This window comes from Oryctolagus cuniculus, chromosome X (genome assembly GCF_964237555.1).
Source record: "Oryctolagus cuniculus chromosome X, mOryCun1.1, whole genome shotgun sequence".
NCBI classification, from domain to species: Eukaryota; Metazoa; Chordata; class Mammalia; order Lagomorpha; family Leporidae; genus Oryctolagus; species Oryctolagus cuniculus.
In genome coordinates this window covers 30,035,508-30,053,918 of record NC_091453.1, presented here as the reverse complement: position 1 = coordinate 30,053,918, position 18,411 = coordinate 30,035,508, and the positions used below count along the sequence as shown (strand labels likewise).

General features: G+C 42.8%; 1 protein-coding gene across 1 annotated transcript in view; it reads left to right on the top strand.

Annotated features, from left to right (window-relative positions):
* Positions 1–18,411, top strand: part of EFHC2 (EF-hand domain containing 2) — a 183,471-nt gene that overhangs the window by 156,173 nt on the left and 8,887 nt on the right. The window contains exon 14 of the mRNA XM_008272519.4: positions 10,161–10,266. Coding sequence (XP_008270741.1) covers positions 10,161–10,266 — 106 coding nt within the window. The remainder of the gene's footprint in view (positions 1–10,160; positions 10,267–18,411) is intronic.

The following is an 18,411-nucleotide window of genomic DNA, read 5'->3' as shown; positions in this document are numbered from 1 at the left end:
CTCCTCCCTGCATGGCATACACATAGCCACCCATCTATATACTTTCTTCCTTCTCAGGCAGAAGAAGGTGATTTGTAGCTGAATAAATTTTTAAGCCAGTCCCAAACCACGTGGGCCAATACAGCACTGATCGTCTGTACGGTCTGTGCTCTGCAGCCATGAGCCACCTCATCAAGGGACATCCGTGCTGAAATCACGGTGTGCATTACCAGGTCTGGCTATTTTGAGATAACCAAGGTTGTCCATGGGCAACTAAGGCAGTGCCATCTCACCAACCCTAAGTTTTTGTGACCAACTGACATCGTGACCCAGAGCTCTACTTTTCCCCCCAAGCATCTGGCCTTGAAGACTTTCACCAGGTCTTTCAGGATACACCTCTAGGTTGGCTGGGTAATGAACTAACAGCAAACACGACTACGTGAGTCCCAAGTGGCTCTTTGCTTCCCTCCCTCCCTTCCAGCCCATTCTCCTAAGTAATGTGGTGGCCTGTGCAACAGAGGGCAAGCAGGTTCCTCTTCAGCAAAACACAGCTGCCACTAAGCCTTTTCCATCTGCAGAGGGTGGCAATAAAGCAGCTCGGCATTATTCCCCGTGGCAAGGAGATGGATGGCTTCTGCAGTTTTCAAACCATTCATCATATTCGGGAGGGGGAGCACGGACATCAGTCAAATGTCACATTAGACTCACTTCTAAGAACTCCCACCTAGCGAGGCATTGGGAGGCATGTTTGGGGGTCAGTATTATCTCAAGAGGAACCAGAGAAATCACCTTCCCTCCCCCTTCTTCCATAAACATGTCTCTTAAGTTTGTGTAGTGAAGGAAATGGTGGATTGCCCAAGTATCAAAGGGAAAGAAGAATTTATGGGGGCTTTAGGGAAACACTTTAGCACTGCGAGCTGGGACTTGAAAGCAAGGAGGCTGACTTTTTAACAAGCATAGAAACGCTTAAAAGCCAGAATTAGTGTTGCCCTTTAGGGCAGTCACCCTGGAAGACTGTGCACTGACTCCAACAATGTTGCCATAGAAAGTTCTTCTTTGGAATTGCCTTCAAAGCCTTTTTAAAAAATTTCCTCCAGACTGGCAAATTTTCATCCTTTGACCATGGATCAGAGCTTTAGGGAGGACCAAATGTCATTTGGAGAGGAGTGCGCTAGGGGACTCAGGTGGCAAATCACGATCACACTTTTTGATCAAGAACACAGCGTGACTATGAAATAAGGGTATCTGTCTTCCATATGATTCAGGGACATTTTTTAAAAAGATTTATTTTTATTTATTTGAAAGCCAGAGTTACAGAGAGAGGTAGAGACAGAGAGAAAAAGGTCCTCCATCTGCTGGTTCACTCCCCAGATGGTCGCAACAGCCAAAGCTGAACCGATCTGAAACCAGGAGCCAGGAGGTTCTTCTAGGTCTCCCACATAGGTGCACAGGCCCAAGGACTTGGGCCATCTGATTCAGAGGCTTTTAAAAAATATTTGGAAAGCATGGCTAGATTTGGGAAATGATGCCCATGTCTTGTATGATGCCCATACAAGACAGAGGGTTACCTTGGTGTTGGATGACTGGGGAGATGACCCTCAGGGGTAACTGAGGCACTGATTTGTTTTCTTGTCCTCGCCCCCCCAGTATCCAAACCTTTCTCCAGCTCTCAAGTGCTTCCCCCTCCCTCCTTATCCTCCAACCTGAACTGTTTTTAGAACTGGAGTTCTCCTTTGTATTCCAGTCCTCTATCTTACAACCTCATCTAGCAAGCATAGTGGATACTACATAGAATATATACAATAGCAAATGATGCCATGAAAAACGTCACTCTAGCCGGCCCCGAGGAGGAGGCTATGTGTAGAATTTTGGAGCAGGAAGGAAGGCTGGGAGACCAACTCATGAATGTGCTCCTTATGTGTGACACTCCTTTTCTACCGCCTGGAAAAGCATGTTTCAGGGTTCCTCATCTGCTTGTGAGACCCTTTAAATTTTTATTTGTATCAGGCTGATCCGTGTTTGTCATCAAAAATGATCAAATCCTTCTAAAAAGCTTCTTCTAAGCACTGCAGTCTCTGGCCACATCCCCTCCTCACTTTTCATACCCTTTCACAAGAAACAGCTACTTTGAATTCTTCTGCCAGCTTCTATAGGCATTTAAATTACACATATACGGCTCTTTTTTGATTTATCATATTTTTAGATACGGTGCTTTGTGTTAAAATGATTGAGAATTTTACACGATGCTGCTTCCCATTATTACTTGTTCATTCTGGATGTTCTTAGGATCTACTCTTTATCCCTGATGTTCTAGAAGTTCATGATGGGGCCGTGTGTGTGTGTGTGTGTGTGTGTGTATGTGTGTGGTGTGTGTTGTGGGGGGCTATCTTTAGATTCATTGTGCCTAACATTTTATGGACTCTTTTAGTTTGGAGCCTCTGTTTTTTGGTTCTGAGTCTTCTATTAATTGTGTAATAACTCCCTTCCATTTTTTGCTTTTCTCTTTTGAGAACCCCTATCACTAAAATTTTAGATGTTTATGGGGCCAGCACTGTGGCGTAGCAGTTAAAGCTGCCTCCTGCAGTGCTAGCATTCTATATGGGTGCCGGTTCAAGTCCCAGCTGCTCCACTTCTGATCCAGCTCTCTGCTATGGCCTGGGAAAGCAGTAGAAGATGATCCAAGTCCTTGGGCCCCTGCACATGTGTGGGAGACCCAGAAGAAGCTCCTGGCTCCTGGCTTCAGATCAGCTCAGCTCCAGCCATTGCAGCCATCTGGGTAGTGAATCAGTGGATGGAAGACCTCTCTCTCTCTCTGCCTTTGCCTCTGTGTACCTCTGTCTTTCAAATAAAAAAAATTAATCTTAAAAAGATTTAAAAAATATTTTAGGTATCTAAAACTTGAATATTTCCTCTCATCAAATTTCCCATTTTCATTATGATATATTTACAAATGGATTTTTTCAGCTTTGCATTGTACCCCATCTACTGTATCTTTTTCCTACTATCATTTTTTTTATTATCGGTTTGCATGTTTTTAGTCCAGATGGTTGTTTTTGTTGTCTTCTGTTCTCTCTCTCTCTCTTTTTTTTTTTTTTTTTTGACAGCAGAGTTAGACAAAGAGAGAGAGACAGAGAGAAAGGTCTTCCTCTTCCATTGGTTCACCCTCCAATGGTCGCTGTGGCCAGGCCAGCGCACTACCGCCAGTGCACTGCGCTGATCCGAAGCCAGGAGCCAGGTGCTTCCTCCTGGTCTCCCATGTGGGTGCAGGGACCCAAGCACTTGGGCCATCCTCCTTTGCCCTCCTGGGCCACAGTAGAGAGCTGGACTGAAAGAGGAGCAACTGGGACTAATACCTGGCGCCCCAACCAGGACTAGAATCCGGGGTGCTGGCGCCGCAGGCAGAGGATTAGCCAAGTAAGCTGCAGCGCCGGCCAGTCTTCTGTTCTCTTTTCAAGGGCATAATATATCCTCTTGTCTCATGTCTTTCCAAAACTCTGCTCCTTGAATTGCCTTTGTTTCTCTGGTTCCTTTTTTAAAAAATTGTTGCTGTTTTGCTTCTGTATTTTTTTAAGATTTATTTATTTTTTTGAAAGGCAGAGGTACAGAGAGGCAGAGAGAGAGAGAGAGGTCTTCCATCCACTGCTTCACTCCCCAAATGGCAGTAATGGCAATGGCTGGGGCTGGGCCAGGCCAAAGACAGGAGCCAGGAACTTCCTCTGGGTCTCCCACGCGAGTGCAGGGGCCCAAGGACTTGGGCCATCTTGTACTGCTTTCCCAGGCCACAGCAGAGAGCTGGATCGGAAGTGGAGCAGCCAAGTCCCAAACCAGCGTCCATATGGGATGGCAGCACTGCAGTGGCTTTATCCACTAAGCCACAGCACCAGCCCCTTTGCTTCTGTCTTTAATGTTCTACTCTTTGGGGTGGAGTGGGAGTCATATCTTACTGATTGGTGGGTTTTAGTTTCTGAGGCTTCACTTTTCGCTGGAAATGTGTAGATTCTCTAAAACCATTCAGAGTATTTAGAGAAGAATCCTACATTCTCCTGCTAGGGTACAAGGAAGGGTGAAATGGGAGAAGGGAGGAGAGTTTAAACATGAAACAAGAAAGGAGAAGGAAGGGAGCATACAGCACTCAGAATCAGGGTGTGACATTCTCCTCTGCACCCCATTGTACTTCATTTCCCCGAGACTAGAGCTTCTTTAGTTGAATGTGTCTGGAGAACGAGAGAGGAGCGCAGTGTGAAGAGATACCTGTGGATCCAGTTGCTCTTGTGTTATCCAGGTTTTTGAGCAGTGCTTGTTTTTGGTGCCATCCGTTATCCATGCCTTTATTGGCTCTTGGAGTCCTGTAGTCACTAAGTCTTTGGAGTTTTGTGGGCCACATCGACTGGTCTCTAAGTGTACCCCCGACCCCAACATGGACACTTAGGGCACAGCTTCCCTTCTACAGTTCTGATGAATCACCTACCAATCCTCAGTCTTCTTTTCATCTTGAAGAAAATTTTGAAATCTCTTTTCCACTGTTGTCTTTTTTTTTTTCAGCTTTCTCATTGTGGGTTATAACCTATTTTTATTTCTTTGTAGTCATTTTGATAGGATTTGAGGAGAAAGGGAGAGAAATATTTGTGATCGATCCATCATGATTTACTGCAACTCTGTTCACATCTCAAAAGCAAAGAATATCTTCCTAGAAGCATCAGCTAGTTTTATAACTTTTAATTAAAAGACTCTTTATTCTTTTCCTCCTTGCACACCACTTTGGTGGTGAGGCAGGAGGGATTCCTACTGAGATCCTCTAAGAGAAAGCTAGAAAGAAAAACTGTACCACATTAGCTCAACTCTTCCTTTAAGCCTGGCTCTAGAATTTGTGGAAGATAAATCTTGCATTTTTCCCACAAAAATTTGTTATCATTTCTGAGCTCTGTACACTTTCATTCTTTCATTTATAGCTTTTGATCCTTCCTGACATCATTTGATTCAGAAATATCCTTCCCAAATATCCTTTTACACAGGTAAATGGTTAGATGTGTTGAGTCTGACACATTGTGAGCTGGGCAGGGAATAAGGCTGGGCGTTAGGAGGTAACAGGTAAGCATGAGTAAGTATCAGAGCTGGTGGTAACAAAGTTCAGTAATGGAACTTCCTGTGTGACATTGAGAAATTTTCCTGTAAGTCCTCAGTGCCATCATCTGGGACAAATGGCAATTCAGGCATAAGGCCTCACATGAGAGGAACTTCAGGAAGGTCTTTGTATAGAAATGACATTTGAATTGAGACTTTGTAGACAAAGGGACTATGTGTTGGTCTGTTTTTCCTTATCATAACACAGTGCCTGAGGCTGGGTAACTTTATAAGGAAAGGAAGTTTATGTAGCTCATAGTTTTGGAGTTTCACAGGCATGGACTGGCATCAGTCAGCTCTCTGAGACCCTCTGGGGCTCTTGTGACAGATGGCACTACAGTGTCAGGAGCACACGTGGAGGCAGAGGTCATATTGCATGACAGGAAGCTAGAAAGCAAGTCAGAGGTCAAAAAGAGGCCACCCCTTTTTTAGGATTTATTTATTTATTTGAAAGAGAGAGAGAGAGAGCGAGCGCTTCTATGCACTGGTTCAAATCCCCCACATGGCCGCAATGGCCAGGAGTGGGCCATACCAAAGCTAGGGGCCAAGAGCTTTATCCAGGTCTCCCACATGGGTGGCAGAGACTCAAACATTTGGGTCATCTTCCACTGCTTTTCTCAGGCCATTAGCAGGGAGCTGGATCAGAAGCAGAGCAGCTGGGACACAAACCGGCATCCATATGGGATGCTGGCATCATAAGCTGTGGCCTCACCCACTACACCACAGTGCTGGCCTCTAGGCTCACTCTTACAATAACTCACTCTTGTGAGAATTCAGGGTCCCATGAGAACTACATTGATCCCTTCTAAGAGTAGTACCCCCAGTGAGCCAACTCTAAAAGGTCCCACCATCACCACACTGGGGACCAAGTTCTCAACACTTGGACCTTTTGGGGTCAAACTACCTCCAAACCATAGCAGACCAGAAGATGTAAGGGCCTTGCATTTCTGGGAACTGTCTTGGTGTCATCATGGCACCAAAAGAAGGCCAGGATACCTGAAACATTGTGAGCAAGGAGAAAGTTTTCAGAAGATACAGAGATCAGTAGGGGCCAGAGTAAACTGAGTTTTATATACTCTGATAAGGAATTTACATTCTGTTCTAAGTAGATTGGGAAACCATTGGAGTATTACAAGCAAGGAAGTGATTAATCTGACCTATGTTTTAGAAAGATCACTTGAGTAGAGGACGGTCTGCAACAAGGTAAGAAAGAGTAGACAGGGGCCAGTATTGTGGCCCAGCAGGTTAAGCCACTGCCTAGGATGCCAGCATCCCATACGTGCTCCAATTTGAGTCCCAGCTGCTCCAGTTCTGATCTAACTCCCTGATAATGTGCCTGGGAAAGCAGTATAAGATGGCCCAGGTACTTGAGTCCCTGCCCCTGGCACCCACGTGGGAGACCCAGGTGGAGTTCCAGGCTTCTGGCTTTGGCCTGGCCCAGCCCTAGTCATTGAGAGCATTTGGGGAGTGAACCAGCAAATGGAGATCTCTGTCTCTGTTTCTCCCTCTCTCTCTGTAACCATGACTTCAAATAAATAAACTTTTTTTTTAAAAAAAGCAAAAGTATATAGAAGTAGCAAGCCCGAGATTAAGATGCTATTGCTATAATCCAGATGACAGATGATAGTGGCTTGGAATCAGAGTATAAATAGTAAAAAGAGATGGAGAGAAATAGATGAATATATAATATGGTGTGGTGGTAGAACCCACAAAATTGCTTAGTGGATTGAATATGAAACGCAAAGTCTGATGTGTTCCTAGATCTGTGTGGGAATTTACTGACAAATTCTGTACTGTAAGAATAGAGCAATTTATTTCATTGGTAATATCATCAAGCCTCCCAGTCTTATGATTTTAAATACAATCTATATAGATAATGACTCCTACATTTGTATCTTCAAATGGACTTCTTCCCTGAACCACAGATTCCTAGTTCCAATTGCTTACTTCTCATCAAAATGTAGCATCTATAACCTTGAGCTTGGAATCTTGCCTCCTGACTTGGAGCCCTTGAGACCTTTCTTGTCTCAGGGCAGCTCCGTCTTTCAAGTGGCTCAAGTAAAGCCTTGGAGTTATCCTGAAATCTCTCCCTCCCTCCCTCCTTTCCCCATCCCCCTTTCTCTTTCTGATAACACACTGTGTGCAATCCTTCAGGGATACTACATTCAAAATATATTCAAAATTGGAGCAGATGCTTGATACAGCAATTGGGATGCCACTCAGGACATCTGCATCCCATGTCAGAATGCCTGGGTTCAGGTCCCAACTCCACTTCTTACTCTAACTTCCTGCTGTTGTACACCCTGAGAAGCAGTAGATGGTGGCTCAGGTACTTGGGTCTCTGCTGCCCACGTGCAGAACTGGATTGAGTTCTGGGTTCCTGGCTTTAGCCTAGCCCAGCCCTGGCTGTTGGAAGCATTTGAGGAATGAACCAGCAAATGGAAGGTCTCCCTCTCTGTGTGTCTCCTCTTTGTCTTTGTCTCTCTCCCTCCCCGTACCCTTTCTTTTTATCTCTCTACCTTTCAGATAAAATAAAAATAATAAAAATTTTAAAAATCTGTATATTCAAAATTTGCCACTCTTCACTGCTCTCTGCTGCCACCATACTCATCTAAGCCACCACTGTCCATCTGCTGGATTACTACAAGAGACTGCTAATTCCCCTTTCTTCTTCTGCCTTGCCTGTATGTTCTACTCTCAATCTATTAGGGTGATCTTTTGTTTAAAAAAGATTTATTTATTTATTTGAAAGGTGGAGTTACAGAGGTGGAAGCAGAGAGAAAGAAGTCTTCCATCTGCTGGCTCACTCCCCAAATGGCCACAACGGCTCTCACATGCAAGTGCCGGGGCCCATGGAGTTGCGTTGTCTTCCACTGCTTTCCCAGGCCATAGCAGAGAGCTGGATTAGAAGTGGAGCAATCGGGACTCGAACTGGAGCCCTTATGGAATGCTGGCACTTCAGGCTGCGGCTTTACCTGCTTCACCACAGCACCGGCCCCTATTAGGGTCATCTTTAAAAAAATACATAAGGTCCTTTCTGCTGCAGTGGAATACCATAAACTGGTAGCTCATAAGCAACAGAAATTTCTCGCTGTTCTGGAAGTTGGTAAGTCCAGTATCAAGATGCCAACAGATTCAGTGTCTGACGAGGCCTCTCTGCTTCCCGGTTCATAGATAGCACCTTCTTGCTGTATCCTCACATAACAGAAGGGGCAAGGGAGATCTCTGGGGTCTCTTTTATAAGGACAGTAATCTGTTCACCAGGGCACAGCCTTCATGCTCTAATCACCCAAAGCCCCCCACTTCGGAATTTCATCCTGTTGGTGATTAGGTTTCAACATGTGAATAGAATTTTGGGGACATGCAACCATTCAGAACATTGAAAGCCTTATAACTTTTCTATACAGTGGAAACTTTTCTATACAGTGCGCTTCAGTGGCTCAGAATAAAAGTCAAAGGCCCTGCATGATCTCATTCTCTGACTTTAGCTCTTACTCAGAGTATTAGGAAATAGTTTCTTCAAGTCTCCATGCTAAAGGAAAGTTTCTTACCAGACTTCTTTAATTGATTGTGTTTTAACTTTTCCCCTAACACATATACAAATAAAAGAAATAATGGCCTGCATTTTGGCTACAAATATTTCCATAAACAGAGTATGTCCTTTAAAGGAGTTGAATTGGCAAGTGAGCCAAAATTCCAATGATAAATAGTGGAAAGGGGCACCATACTGGAGTTGAATCCCAGAATCCTTGGCCAAAGGAAATGTACACAAAAGAATTATAGAATAATTCTTCCCCTCTTCTGGTCATTCAGTGTATTCCACTTTGTTTAGATGGATAACTCTGTGTGACTTCAACTTGTAACATTTAATTCACTACTACTATTATTTTCTTAATACTTGAAGAAGAAAAGGGGAAAATATTTTGATTGATTATGAATATATTGTTTTAAAGGTCAGATCCTGGAGCATTGTGCTTGAAACAACACCTTAGTTAGCTACCTTTGTAATTTCCTTTAAAAAAAAATGGTGTGACATCACCATAGATAATTAGCCTTAAAAATTGGCAGAATGTGGTCAATTTAGGATAGAGGCATTCCACTAGGAAGTACTTTGTGTTTAGTCATTATAGCAATCATATTGAAGTTATTGTTTCATAATGTCCAAAACTCTGTTATGGTTAAGAATTAGTTTAAGGCAATGTCCATAATTAAGGAATTGCAGTCAAAGATTCATTATTTTTGACCTACATCTTTATGGTGCAAGATAATATTTGTTTTTTTTTTAAACATGAAAATGAGTTTTATTTTCTGGTTATAAGTTTAAAATAATTCAGATGATAAAAGTCTCAATAAAATGAAAAAAATTGTAATCTCTTTCTCCAGGGGTAGCTCTTCTTAATATATAAGTGTATTGTTACCAGATTTTTTTTCTATGCCTTTTTATAAAAACACAAACCTTAAGTGGGATCATAACTCTTTGTACTATTTTACAACCCTCTTTCCACTCAACAGTATATCAAGAACGTATTTCCATGACAGCAGATGTGGATCTAAATAACCCCTTTTAATGGCTATATTATAAATGATAAAGATGTCTTTTATTCTTTCTAAAAATATACTAGTAGACAAAATGAATCTAGATTTGCCTTAAAAATTTGAAAGGCCTGCGATTTAAGAAATACGAGATATTTTATTTTGCTGACATATAACATCAACCATTAAACTAAAAGGACGCCAAGCATTCTTATCAAAAAAGTAATGAAACAAAAATGCAAATGGGTTTTTTGAGAATTCAAACAAATAATTTATTGAATACCTACTAAGTGCCAGCACTGATGTACCCCCTGGGGATATTTTGGTGAGTTATATAGGTAGTATCCCTGCTCTCAACGAATTTACATTCTGAAGAATCAGAAGCAAATAATAAACTACTAAGAAATTTAAAAACTATCATATATTAAACCAGCTGTAATAGTATATTTTACAGTCAAATTTAAATGACTTTTTGGTCTGGAATTCTGAACGTTGAGTAATTTCATATATTATAATTTTATTTTCAGGTTTGAAAACAGTGACAAACAAATAGATTATGAGTCATTTTTCTCTGCCCTGAACTGGAGATTGAATCCGATGCCTGTATTGGGAGCACAGCCATATCTTAAAGAGGTAAAGTTTTTATCTATTCTTAAAACTAGCTGTGGCTACCTCTCTTACAGGTTTTAAAAAAGATTTATTTATTTATTTGAAAGAGCTACAGAGAGAGAGAGAGAGAGAGAGGAGAGAAATCTTCCATCTGCTAATTTACTCCCCTAGATGGCTCCAATGGCTGGGGCTGGGCCAGGCTAAAGCCAGGAGCCAGGATCTTCTTCCAGGTCTCCCACGTGGGTGCAGGGACCCAAGCACTTGGGCCATCTTCTGCTGCTTTTCCCAGGCCATAGCAGGGAGCTGGATCAGAAGTGAAGCAGCTGGGACACGAACAAACCCGCGCGCATATGAAATTCCAGCATCACAGGCAGCGGCTTTACCTGCCCTGCCACAGCGCTAGCTTCTCTGTTGCATTTTTTTACCATCCTTTATCTTTAAATTATTCTTCAGTATAAAATACTAACCTCAGTTCTTTTTGAAAGAGCACTTATGTGTTTCTGGGTGTTTGTGTTAGAGGCTAATTCACTTTCCATGCTGTGCAAACATCTGCTCTGTAAGAGCATGACTTTTCTTATGCAGCTGAATTTTTTTTTAATCTCAGTCGCATCCAATTATATGGAAAATAGGATAATAGGTTATAGTTATAAATAGACATAAACACTATTATCAAGGGATTCTGGTAATATCATCATAAGCCACAAAAGCAATTCTCAAATGGTTCTGTGTCAGGAATCCCCAGCGTATCTGTGGCTTTGCACACAGGTTTGTCGTGGGTGAAACAAGAGAGTATGGGGATGCACATTTCACAGTGGAGCCAAATTTAAAATAAAAAGTCAGTAGAAAAATGCTTGGTTATGGAAAACAAAGTTCATGTGATCAGATGATGCTCTCAACATTGTGGAATTGTCTGCATTCTCTACGATCTCTTTGGACCAATTGTCTTCAAGGAGTGAGTGGGTGGGTGGCGGTTTGTTTGTATTTTAATATGCTCCAGAAATTGATTTTCTTGGGAAAGTCCCTTGATAAAGCAAATGTCATCTGGTTGATAGTCTCAAAAAAAGAGGCATTTATTCCTCCCGGTCTCTGCTAACCAGCTCATTCTGGCCTGAGCTGGTCTAGTGCCCTTGAGAGTTCCTCTAGGCATGCATATACTCTGGAGTGTCAAGGGCAGCCTTGGAACTTCCAGATGGGTGGGGAACAGTGGTGGCCTTTGCAGTCAAACAGAACTGGGGTTGAATTCTGCCTCTGCCCCTTATTTAGCTGGGTGACTTTGGGTCAGTCACTTACCTCATTCATTTATAAATTTAATCCTCCAACAAATCAGGGTTTGTGCAGATGCAGAATCAGTACACTCATGATTTGGAGTATGGACATGGTACAGCCTGCATGGCTTGCTATGGGATAAGGAGGAAGCTTAGGGGATAGGAAATATTGTCAGGGGAGGTGACACTTGACATTTCAAAGATGAGTAGTAAGACTTAGCAAGGTAGGAAAGTGACAAGGTATGGAAAAAGCATTCCCAACAGAGCTGTCTGGAATGTGGGACAGGCATGGCGCTCGTATAGAACAAAGAGGGATGGATGTGGCTGAAGTGAAGGTGTGGAGGAGGATGGCAGCTGGAGATACCTGCAAGGGTGAGATTTCAATATTGGCCTGGAAGATCCAAAGGTCACTGACGATATTGGAGTTTGCCTGGCTGAATGGCGAGTGACATGGAGAGAGGGAATCAGGATAAGGAGGCCCACTAGGAGGCTCTTGGTGTCCCATCGTCACAATGAGAACAGCAAGCATGCCAACTACCCTTCTGAGACCCCAGAATCTCTTAGCTCTTTGAATCTTCACAGCAACCCTGTGAGGTTGATTCTTTTAGTGCTCCCACTTTAGAGATGAGGAAGTCAGAATTTTAACTCATGTCTGTTTTATTGGAAAGAATAAAAATGAAAGGCATCTTTTTATGTTGATTATCATTAAAGATACTAGATTCAGTTAACTAAATTCTAAAATTCCATCACAAAAACCATTCAGTGTTATCATTCACCCTGGTAACTTTTTTTCAATTTATGTTTTAAAATTTATCTCATTTATTTGAAATGCAGAGAGACAGAGATATTTCATCTGCTGGTTCACTCCCCAAATATGTGCAACAGCTGGGACTGGGCCAGGCCAAGGCCGGGATCCAAGAACTCAGTTTGGGTCTTCCACGCTGGTGGCAGGGACCTAGCTACCTGAGACACCACCACTGCCTCCCAGAAGCTGGAACTGGGAGTAGAGCTGGGGCTCAAACCTAGGCACTCTGCCAGGATGAGACGTGGCCGTCACAAGTATTTTAATCACTGTGCCAAATTCCCACCCAGTAGTCTTTTAATTTCTTGTCCATATGGATTTTTATATATGAAAAGAAAAATTATAGATTTGGTTTATAGCCTACCTTTTCATTTAATCTGATAGTTTGCATATGTCCTGTATTCCCTACCAGACTCTGAATGATACACATACTTGTTTTTACTATTTAGCAACAGCCTCTTTTGTTATCTTCTATACTTTTTATTCCTCTCTGTCCTCTTTTATTCCATCCAATCCACAACTCAAATGTTTAGCTTCGTGTTGGAGGTTTCATCATTTATTACAAAAAAAAAAAGTCGCATCATATAGATTTATCTGCAGTCTGCTTTTCTAACTTATTCATGGGAAATTTTCCAGTTTAATATGTGTACAGCTAAACTATTCTCTATTAGCTGTAATGTGGATATACAGTAATTTATTCATCCATTTTGCTGGGCATTCAAGTTGTTGCAACATTTTTTGCCTCTGAAAACATGTGTTATCTTACTGCTTTTTTATTTTCCTGATGACTATTGAGTTTGACTGACATTTAATCATTTGTTCCCTATAATTCTTAGTTAAAAAGACATTTTTCTCCTGACAACCCAGCATGAACATATGAGGGGATTTTTAAAAGTTTGTGGAAATGCACATTATCTTTTAATTCTATTTTTGTGAACATCTTGAAGCTCCCTCATATAATGAAACAAAGGCTTCCTGAAATAGCACTTCTAACACTATGTGGTACAGTATGATCAATTATTTTCCCTTTCTCTTCCTTTTGTGTTCCTCCCCCAACCCTACCTCTTTCTGAATGTTGTTTGTAAGCTGTCAGATTGTAAGATTTCATGACCTACAAAATGGTCAGCACCCATTGGAAGAGAAGTTCCTAAAAGGAAGGGCCAAAGATCCACTGTAGTCACCCCTGTGCATTTCCTCAACTCCAGCCTTGTCACCTGGGATAGTTACTGAACCCTGGGACGTTAGAGGGGCAACTTCGAGCAGGACTTATGCTCAAACCCTTGGCTCTTAGCAGGGTGGCTTTGTAGGAGTTACTCAATCTTTCAGGTTTCCTCGTTTTAAAAATGGAGGTAAGAACAGTTCTCCCTCCCATCGGGGTTTTCTAAGTATTGAATGAGTCTATATATGTGCATTACAGTACCTGTCCTGTAGGAAGGGCTTACATGTTAGCTACTCTTATTGTTTCTAACATAGAGGTGCCTTCCCTCCCTCCCTCGAGTCAGGAGGCTGGGCCCTGAGCAGTCCCTGCTAAGGCTGAGATGGGTGATGCTTTCCTTAGTGGTAAGCATTAGGCAAGTTTTGGATCAGGAAGGTCACATCAGAAAGAACCTGTACTTCAGCAGTATAGACTCTTCCAGTTGTGACTGATTTCTGGTGAGAAGAACTTCACTCATAGGGTGTCATCAGTTCTGACCAAGTCTAGAACGGTTTCAATCTGCAGGAGACATTTGTCAGGGGCCATTCCTTTTTTTTTTTTTTTTACTTATAAGAACATATTTATTTATTTATTCATTCATTCATTCATTCAACAGAGAGAGAGAAACAGATACAGAGATCTTCCACCCAGTGGTTACTCCCCAGACACTCTCAATAACCGGGACCGAGTCAGACTGCAACCATGAGCCAAGAATCCGAGCCAGGTCTCTCACATGGGTAGCAGATATCCTAGTACCTGAATCACCTCCTACTGCCTCCCAGGGTGCACATTAACAGTTTGCTAGAATAGGAAATGAAGCCAGAACAAATCCCAGGTATTCTGTAATGGTGTACCAAATGCCTGAGGGGCCATTCGTTTTTAAGCAATTTTTAAAAATTGGTATAAAATGGTGCCTGATCAATAATGAAAACATAACCAGATTCTAGAGTCCACAGCACTCTGGTGTGGCTAAGCTTGTCACTGGTTCATAAAGAGGATGTAAGATGGCTTGGGAATGTTAGCGGTGAGCCTATAATCTCATGTGAAAACACTGAGTATGAATGAGTTGAACACAGTGTTGCAAGTTCATACATCTCTGTAGCTAAGGCAATCCATGAAGGGGGACTCCTAGTAGCTGGGCCACCAAGTCCTTCTTCGAGGGGATTGTGGATGGCACATCACAGCCGAGCAAGCAGTCACTCTAGAAGCCCCTGTTGATTGTTCTAAGTGTCAACTGGGAGCCTGGCAATGTGGAATAGCCTCCTCCTCACCCTTGCTTCTCCATTATTGTCTGATCTTCTACCCATGATGGGAACTGATAAGAGGTGTTATGTCAGAAAAGGCTGTGAAGGAATCACACAAGATGTGTAGGTCCCTGGAGCCCAATTGGGCAGAGAAAACTTCTCACTTATAGTTTGGGGGGGATAGCCAACATCTGAGGTATCTGCCATAGCCAAAAGCCACATCTTGGACTTCAGGGCAAGATCTACCAGATTGTGAAAGTGCCTTACCACTGAGCGTGAAGTAGTAAAATTAAAGTCTTTTGAGAACAGGAATGGCAGGCTGAGCTCCTATGTAGAAGCATGGGCCAGTCGGATACACAGGATTAGGAAGCTCCACACTTCCTCCAGGATGTGAGCTGGACAGACAGGCTGTGGCTAAAGCTACATAGATGCCATAGAGAGCTCTTTAAAAGTTACTGGCACCTGTGACCACTCAGAACCCACATATCTTTGCTTCTTGGCTGAATGTCATCCTCAGCAGGGTCTCCTTCTTGAAGGGCCTCTTGGCTGAGGAAATCTGAAGTCCTCATTATTACATTCAACTATAATTATCATTGTTAATGAGTAGGATGAATGTTTTGAGTGGAGATCTGGGATACCTTCCCAATCTAGCCTGATTAGCTGCAGTGCATGGGATGGGCAGGGAGGGACCCAAAATCAAGAACAGTTCCATGGGGGCCAGCGCTGTGGCCTGGAAAGGCAGTAGAAGATGACCCAAGTCCTTGGGCCCCTGCACCTGCATGGGAGACCCAGAAGAAGCTCCTGGCTCCTGGCTTTGGATTGGCACAGCTCTGGCCATTGCGGCCATCTGTGGAGTGAACCAGTGGATGGAAGACCTCTCTCTCTGTCTCTACCTCTCTGTAACTCTGTCTTTCAAATAAATAAAAATAAATCTTAAAAAAAAAAAAGAACAGTACCACAGACTTCAGCCAACCATTGGCTGAGTAGGAGGATGGTTTGATACACAGGACATGGAATTTGTATCAGGGAGTTCCTTAGCAAGGCATCTCTGTAAGATGGGAACACAGTGATGGGGAATCTAGAAGTTATCATTCAGCAGAGGGAGCCGCTCACCAGAGTCCCAAGCTTTTAGTCTTGGCTAAAGAGACAGAGTAGGCTGAATTCCTGTCCCAGTGAGATCACAGAAGGAAATACAAGGGGTCTTCAAACAGCTCCTTGGAATGTGTATCATGAAAACATGCATGGATCTCAAAATTTTTCACCAAAATAAACTTAACTTTTAATTCCATTTTTCCACAGGCTTTTTGAAGTACACTTGTACACAGCATGCTTAAAGGGGTCAGAAAGATGGAGTTGAAGAAGGGCCTGTTGACAGAGGTCTGGGTAGGGTCTTGGGAACCTAGCAGGAGAACCGAGCACTCACAGACTAGCAAGGGTGGGGAGCCTTTACCATGCAGAGACTGGAGAAGTAGGGAGGCACTGGTGTTATTGGAGCCAGCAGAGGAGCTGAGGTATCCCTGTCCCCAAACCATGGCCCAGCAGGGAAGGAGCCCCAGGGCAAGGGGGAGTGAAAGTACAACTCTGACCTCTTGTTCCTATTTTCCCATCTCCTAACACTGTTTCCATTGGCTGAACCTGCCCAAAGGCCAGAGAGCAAGGAAGTTCAGGGAGTGATGCCAACCAAAGAGGCCAGCCTCCCAGGATAGAGAGAGCAGGGTGAAAAGGGCAGAGAATGGGTCTTGTGGGGCAAATGGAGACTGACCCAGCCCAGCCTGTGACAAGAACAAAGGTTTGAACTCAGGGGAACAAGCCCTATAACCAGGGTGGATTAAAACACTGCCTGTGACACTAATATCCCACATGAGTGCTGCTTTGAGTCCCAGTTATTCTACTTCTGATGTATCTCCCTGTTAATGCACCTGGGAGAGCAATGGAAAATGGCCCAGGTGCTTGTGTTCCTGCCACCCATGTGGGATACCCAGATGGAGTTCTAGTATGGCCTTGCCCAGCCCCAACTCTTGTGACCATTTGGGGTGTGAACTGGTGAATGGAAGATCTCTGTCTCTATCTCTCTCTGTAACTCTGCCTTTCAAATAAATAAATATATCTTTTTTTTAAGGCTTGGGTCCAAACTGACAGCTCCTGGGACTCACTCTGCTGGATTGCTAGATGTCAGGTTCCATCCCTCAGACTCAGATATGGCCCCTCCATGGGTGAAACTATAGTGGTCACAGCTAATAAGAGTAGAGTCCAACAACAAACAAGAAAAATTTTAAAGAGGACTATGGGATAACTAGTCTAGCTTTGATTAATCCTGCTTCCCTTTCGACATGGATGGATATGAGCTGACTGTCACCCGTCATGACTGTTGGCTGTGGCCTGTATCTCATGGCCTTCATTCTCCAGAGGGCTCCCTTGGTCATCCCTCTCACTGGCCCTTTGGCAAGCCCTTGGGGCTGCAATGTAACTCTCACTCCATTATCTGACTATCTACGGTCTCAGCATGTCACCCTGGCACTGTCATGGCCTGGAGACTCCATTTCCATTCTGTTATGCTTGCTCACAGATGGCAGCTGTAAAACTGGCAGAGTAGGGCCCACTGTTTAGAGCCTGTCTGGTTAATCTCACAAGTCACGTTTTTAAAAATAACATTAAATCGGTTCTCATATAAACTTTATAACTTGAACTGTGTGACTGGCGTCTTATCTTTTGACGTTTCTGAGAAAAATTGGATGTGGCTTTGTTTTATGAGCACTATAACTGCAGAAGCATTAGCAATTGGCACTAAAGTTCTCTTTCACAACAGAATGATATAAACTTTGGCAGTGGGAAGGAGCGGGCAGTTGGGTACACCTTGGGATGCATCTTGGTACACCCCACTTGCTGAAGATCTCCTTTGGGTAGTTAGCATCTGGATCATCCTGTGACATTTTATTGTCCCGACAGTCTTACAAGAATAAGTATCATTGCCAATTTGAAGATGGGCAGCTGAGATAGAAGCCTTCCTAAACATGAAGATTATGTACTCAAAGGCTAGTGCCAACTTTTCAAATAAGCAAGTTATTTCTAATATTTGTGGTTGAACTTAACAGTTGAAATAAAAGATGATTAACCATTCTCATTAGATCTAAACTATAACTGGTAAATGCATGCCAGTTGTCTAACACAGAGCGATAAACTAGCAGGAAATGATACTTCCTGAATCCATTTTGACCCACAACATTAGGTGGGATCTGCTTGGATTGTACACATAAGCTATCACTAAAGCTCAAAAAAAATCCATGTCTCTTTGAAAACATTGCTTGCCCTATATGCAGTTCCAAGAAAAGGTTTTGAAGCAGTACCCATCTTTTTAGCTGTTCTCACACACAGATGACAATTCTGTTGAAACGTCATCTAGGGCAAAGGGAAGCAATTGTGTAATATTGGCAAGTCCATCAAGATAGAAATGGATAGGAATATATGCAATTCTCTTGCTTTTATACATGAGCTTTTCCATATGTTATCAGAATGCTCTGATTATCTCAAAAAGCATTTATAAAATCCTCTTTCCAAAAAATAATTTCAATTTGATTTGCTAAAATTTAATTGCTTTTATGATTTTGTCAGCCTAATTTGATTATTTCTAAGGTCATGTCAGCCTTATTAAAAGGAAGAAAATCC